The sequence below is a fragment of the Oncorhynchus gorbuscha genome, linkage group LG10, assembly GCF_021184085.1.
Source record: "Oncorhynchus gorbuscha isolate QuinsamMale2020 ecotype Even-year linkage group LG10, OgorEven_v1.0, whole genome shotgun sequence".
Classification (NCBI taxonomy): Eukaryota; Metazoa; Chordata; class Actinopteri; order Salmoniformes; family Salmonidae; genus Oncorhynchus; species Oncorhynchus gorbuscha.
In genome coordinates, this window is record NC_060182.1 from 60,653,890 (window position 1) to 60,660,499 (window position 6,610).

Sequence of the window (6,610 nt, forward strand, 5' to 3'; positions counted from 1 at the left end):
AATATGCTTTCATTAACATGACACCACCAGCACCCCCTATGTGCATTATCCTCAGAATGCGAAACACAAATTAATTGAACGAGACTATTCATGAATAGGACAATAAACTCAAGCTTTTTGGAGGGGGTTTAAGTTGTTGAGTGTGTAAAACCTCTCCAGTGAATGATTGAATACTACCTTATTGCTTAGAAATATACCTCGTTTATGTGGTAGTGGTGGTGATGATAATTCTGAATTATATTCTTGATTAGGCCTAAACCTCTTTGATCCAACTATACATAGCACACCCCTGATCCAGGTACCTTTTTAATGCACATCACTGTCCTGCAACCATGGTCTATCATAGGCTACGCATCTGTTACTACCTTACTCCCTAGTCAGCGTTTACCCCCTCCAAAAGTTGACATAGGAAATTAGCTGCCACCTGTCAGTCAACCAAGCATTGATACGGTATTGGTCGGCCAGTGAGGAGAGGGCAGAGAGGACCCTCCCCCAGCCAGATGTGAACGCCACTCTCTCCAATCTGCACCTCTGCCTTCAGATGAGCACGGAGCCTCCTGCAGTTTGCAGGCGTACAGACAGCCAGAGGAATACCACGGCTGTGCCTCTGCTCTGCCTTGGACTGTGGTGTGGGCTATAGCGCTGCAGACGCGGCGTCCCCACTGTCTCAACGTTGAGCCTGTGCGGCAGCGGCAGAATTCACTCTGCTACCGCCTCGCCTGCTGCACTTCGCCGCTCCCAGAGAGAGAAACCCGTCTGTACTCCACTTTCAAGTCGCTAAAGGAGACCGTGGATTGTAACTAATTATTGCGCCTATTGGATCAATTTGAGTGGACTTACTGTTAGGTCGTTGTTTTTCATGGTTGAATACAGTAGGCTATATGGATACCCAATCTGCGTGATATTGGTTCATGATTGAGAAGCGCGGAGGGGCGTGGAATTAATTGAAATCTATTTGGTCTTCTTGGATGTAAAACAACCGAGATTTATTTCTCCCCACTCCTCCCTTCCCATCTCCTCACCTTCAACATGACTTCTCTGTCTGGGACCAAAGAGAGGTCTGTGACCAGCAGGAGCAGAAAATACGGGGTAAGTATTTCTAATGAATACTAGTATAAATGGATTGGATGATTATATCAGTGATAATTGTGGCAACAACAACAGTGAGTCGTGCACTACTGATGAGCGCTCATTTATTCCAACAGAGCAGTAACTGTATGCTTCCTACAGGTTTGAGTGTAGGTAGGCACTTAATTACTGCGGCGAAGAGAGTAGGCTATAGTTAGGGAACGCAAATATCATACTCAGCTTTAGTTTTTTTCAATGCTTTTTGCAATTTGTGTTCAAACTTTAGACCTACGTGGATTTTTTTCGGCTGTGGTGCCGTTTATTAACATTGCAAGACCGCGTATAGTGACTAGTGAGTTATTGTGCGTCTCCCCAATTTAAATGTTCCATTAAAGGTAGGCTTGCCTTTATGTTGCTCCCAACAGATTACCGACACCTCCCCGACAAAATCAACTTCCTTCTCCCCGGAGACATGGTACAGAAAGGCCTATGAAGAGTCCCGGACCGGCAGCCGACCAGCTCCAGAGGGAGCCGGATCTATGCCCAGCTCCACAGGCACCCCCTCCCCAGGATCTGGCACCTCGTCCCCGGGATCCTTCTCCGGTTCCCCCGGGACCATATCTCCAGGGATCGGGACCGGTTCCCCTGGGTCTCTAGGTGGCTCGCCAGGTTTCGGTACAGGTTCGCCTGGCTCTGGCAGCGGGAGCTCCCCTGGTTCTGAGAGAGAGAGGGGGATATGGTGTGAGCACTGCAATGCCCGGCTGGCGGAGCTGAAGAGACAGGCGCTGAAGCTACTGATTCCCGGCCCCTACTCCAGCAAGGTAAGCCCGGCTATATGCAATGCTGCTCGGCTATAGCATCCTCTGAATCTGGCGAACTCTGCAAAGACCATCAGACATCACTATGGTGTACCATATTGGGAATATTGACATCTCCATACATGGCATGACTGTTTTCTGTTTCCATGTAAAAGACGCATGATATGAGTAGTGAGTTGGATAATGGTAAATCTGACCACTACCCTGTTTGTGTTGTGTTGTGCTTGGGCTGTAGAGCCTACGGGAAAAGCTCAGTTCAAAGACAAATAGTTTTGTGCGGGGTACTCGTTCTATAACTGGTATTATGCCAAAACGAATATGATAATACAATTTGATTTCTTGTCCATCAGCTTTATCCAAAATGTAAATAAATGAGTTCCATTTGCTTCATTACGCATTTTTTTGCGATTAATATAATGGATGCTTTCCATTCGGCCGATAGTTTTTTTCGTGTCCATAGTTGGGTTATTTATTGTTGTATTTGGCTACCTATGTATTTATATTTCCCACTGTCAAAAATGAATGCTACAAATGAATTTTTGTCGGAGGGACAGACTCGTTTCACTGTGCAGGTGTGTGTGTATATGTATATCTGTGTGTGTGCACACGCGTGCCTGTGCTCGCGTGTGATTGTTTGCGCGCCCACGTGTGTGTGCGTAAAGAGGGTTCTTTCGCTATAGAGCACAATAGGCCTATATGCCCGATTGAAGTTTTTCAGCATGTTGTGGATTTTAGGCGGCCATGCAAAGTTATCTGCATTGCCAAGAGTCTAGGTCCTACAGAGTGACGAATGCAGCCCGCGGGGACGGTGTTAATTGGTTACAAATAGCAGCTTTCTGCGTGGCGCAGCGCGCGTACAGTCAACCCAGAGCGAACAGAGGAATCGCGTCTTGATCCTGGCTGCTGTAAAAAGACCACGGGTCGTTTTAAGACCGCAGGGGGGGAGGGGTGGTACTGGTGGGATCCCAATTAAAACCGATTAAAATGAGTTCGGTTTTGACTCCCAATGTGCGTAATTGGCCCATTCATACACGGGTCTATTCGGAGGAGATGTAGAGTGCTTATGAACGTCTAACCTTATGCTTAAACTCAATCTTTCTCTGAACCATCTCCCCATTCTAGCCCAGCCTAACCATGGTGCATACAAGTTGGATTTTCTTTCAGCCTGATACTGTATTTGAGAACAAGCGTGTTTGAAGGTCTAGGGTTCTCTCCATAGTCTGCCATTACGGTGTGGTTGTATCTACAGCACGCCCTACTGTTTGTTGGCAATAGAGAAGGTTGCTCTGAGACATGGTTGCTGACCGTGGTCACTGCTGACAGTGCACAGGTGATGAGTGAGTGGTAGGCCTATAAGTGAGGGACCAGAGCAGTCCCCAGTAGGGACACAGGGGGTGCTATATAGCAATGGACAGCTGGGCTGCGTTCAGTAGGAAAAAGTTGTGGAAATGCCATCAATAGAGCTGACACGATCCCTTATTCCAGGGCTGCCCAACCCTCTTCCTGGAGATCTACTGTCCTGTAGGTTTTCAGCCCAACCCTCTTTCTGGAGATCTACTGTCCTGTAGGTTTTCAGCCCAACCCTCTTCCTGGAGATCTACTGTCCTGTAGGTTTTCAGCCCAACCCTCTTCCTGGAGATCTACTGTCCTGTAGGTTTTCAGCCCAACCCTCTTCCTGGAGATTTACTGTCCTGTAGGTTTTCAGCCCAACCCTCTTCCTGGAGATCTACTGCCCTGTAGGTTTTCAAGCCCAACCCACTTCCTGGAGATCTACTGTCCTGTAGGTTTTCAGCCCAACTCTCTTCCTGGAAATCTACTGTCCTGTAGGTTTTCAGCCCAACCCTCTTCCTAGAGATCTACTGCCCTGTAGGTTTTCAGCCCAACCCACTTCCTGGAGATCTACTGTCCTGTAGGTTTTCAGCCCAACCCTAATTTAGCAGTTATCCAGGAAGAGGGTTGGGCAGCCCTGCCTTTTTCTAAATGTCAGAGAGGGGTGTTTGTTCTACATGGTGTATTTCTATCTGAAATCAATGTTTCACAACGTTGTATCCTGCTGAACGCTCCCCCAGGTGCCTTATGGAGCTGAGGAGCTCACCTATCAGACACGGGGTCAACTTGCAGTGGAAACTGAACAGATTTCTATTGAAATCATTGTGGGAACTGGGAGAAACAAAAAAACATTGGGGACCACCTCGTGACCTTGGGAGTATAAGGTTCTATCTGCACAAAGCACAGTTCTGAGATATTGAGCATGAATGTTTTCACATCTCAGAACTGTTTTGTTGTGAATTCTTCTTTCTTCATTACAACTGTAGCTATTTGAATACATAAATGATAGAATGACACTATTTTACCAAGATAGTCAGAGCACATCCTCAAATACATGAAGAAATGTATTATGCTCACCAGACTAATTATTAACTGTCATCCCTGAACAATGATGTGACAACATTTAAGGTTTCTGACAGTGTTGTTTAGTTTTGCTTGCGTGCCAGTATTGCTGTCCAGACTAGCATAGACCATACTTAAAGGGAGATTGCAAAGATGTGTTCTCTGATTGGTCCCTCTGTATTTGTTCAGGCTTGTGATTGGACCTTAGATAGATAGACCCTTAATAGCGGCAAGTTTCAAAAGGGTTTATGCAAGAATTTCGCTTCACCTGCGTTAAAATCTGCAAATCTGTGTACGCGACCAATGAACTTAGACTTGGTTTGATTAGTAATTTATTTATATTTTTTAAACACTTATAATTGACTTACATTTTTTTTTAACATCACAAACCATCGAAAGATTAATTCTATGCGGCTAACTCATTTTTTACAAAAATGGCAGATAGTCCCAAGGTCTCTACCTGCAAAATCCCTATCTAACATCAGGATCTTGACTTGAACAATGAACTGTCTTGTTGATTAAGTCAATATAAATGGTACACGATGTTCGTATGGGCACCTTCTGGAAGCTGCAGGTTTAGTGAAGGGATCATATGGAGCGCGGTATTGTCAAGGGTGGGAGAATCTCACTGTTTAGTCGTGTGTGTGTGTGTGTGTGTGTGTGTGTGTGTGTGTGTGTGTGTGTGTGTGTGTGTGTGTGTGTGTGTGTGTGTGTGTGTGTGTGTGTGTGTGTGTGTGTGTGTGTGTGTGTGTGTGTGTGTGTGTGTGTGTGTGTGTGTGTGTGTGAGAGAGAGAGGGTTCAGATAAAGTTAACCATTTTCCCAGCCTCCATTACATAGTGGTAATTGACTGGAGAGTGTGGGTATGTTAGTATTATAGTGGATTACAGGGTGAACGTTTGACACTCTCCTAGTGAATTTGCACTCAGCAGGTAAATGCACAGGCTTCCACATAGAATTGTAATTCAAGGAACGGACATAACAGACTTCTCCATTCAGAGCAATGTTGGAGAGCAGCCATATGCTACGGGCCATTTGGAACGGCCAACACTTATCGTCATCATCATCATCATCATCAGCATCATCGGAGTCATCATCATCATCATCATCAGCGTCATCAGCATCAGTATCATTATTATTGGAGTGCAGTCATTGGTGTAAAGGGACGTTGACTGACGTTGACTGACTTTAGGTGCTGTTTGAGCTCTCTGGCTGGGCAACTTTCTTATCAAATGGAATGGAATGGTTTGATATGATTAGTTTGTATTGTCATCGTTGGGAAAGAAAAAAAAGAGTACTGTTATTATGGAAGGGGCCCTGCAATAGACTCGGGTCCTCATGTCCAGAGCTGTTCTGGCTCGTACAAAGCTATTAGTGATGGGACGAGAGAGAGTTTGAGGGGTTGTTGTTTGGGCAAATCTCTGTTGTTCTGACAGGAACATGGCTGGTAGGCAGTAGGTCTCTCAGAGGAGACAAGAGATACGGGTTCTGTCCCAAATACCACCCATTTCCCTACATAGTGCTCTACTTCTGACCAGAGCCCATTGGAACCTGGTCAGAAGTAGTGCACTATGTAGGGAATAGGGTGGAATTTGGGACGCAGCCATGGTGCGTCCATCACCTCTCCTGCTTCCTACCCCCCCCTCTGACATAACCAACAGACATGAGTATTGCTATGCTAATCATGACCTTCACAGAGCCACTGTAGAGAGACCTGGTTCTCAGTCTCTGCTGAGCGTCCGCACACAACACACGGGGAACAAACACACACCACACAGTTGAAGAGTGCAGCAACGGAGTCCATGTTCGAAAAATGTCACTCTCCGCAACCTGCCACTGCCATGTGTGTCTGCAAGGCTCAGGGTTGGAGGGCAATGGAGAGAAGGAACGAAGGAGAAAAAAAGTGAAAGAGAGGGAATAAGTGTAGCCTAATTTACCTAATTTGCATGACTAGGTACAGCAGAGCAGGAAGGGGCTTTTGCCTCCCCCATTCTCCCTTCCCATTCCTCCTTTCCTCCCCCTCATCTTTCTATTTCTAATGGAGGGATCTGAAATCACACAGTGTGTGTGTGTTTGCGTGCCTTTTCCTTTCTCTTTGAAGTGGATGTGTTTGTTAGCTGTGCTGTGGTTAAGGTACATGACTGACCAACCAACTACAGGAGGAAAGAGGAGGAGGGCTCTCAAAGAAGAACAGGGATAGACAATGTATGGGAGGATGAGAGAAATGTACGAATAGAGGGAGTGAAGAGAGCAAGATATGGCCTCTAGAGGGGTTATGTTAGTAATAATGGCAGAGGAGAGGGAGGAGGAGAAGGAGGGAGGGAGAGATGGAGGG

At 46.1% G+C, this 6,610-nt stretch overlaps 1 protein-coding gene across 2 annotated transcripts in view; it reads left to right on the forward strand.

Annotated features, from left to right (window-relative positions):
• Nucleotides 1–558: 558 nt before the first annotated feature.
• Nucleotides 559–6,610, forward strand: part of LOC124046313 (kinesin-like protein KIF26B) — a 199,668-nt gene continuing 193,616 nt past the window's right edge. For both annotated transcript variants that reach the window (XM_046366546.1, XM_046366548.1), the window contains exons 1-2: nt 559–1,089; nt 1,494–1,889. In XM_046366546.1, the coding sequence (XP_046222502.1) occupies nt 1,030–1,089; nt 1,494–1,889 (456 nt within the window). In that variant the 5' untranslated portion in view covers nt 559–1,029. The remainder of the gene's footprint in view (nt 1,090–1,493; nt 1,890–6,610) is intronic.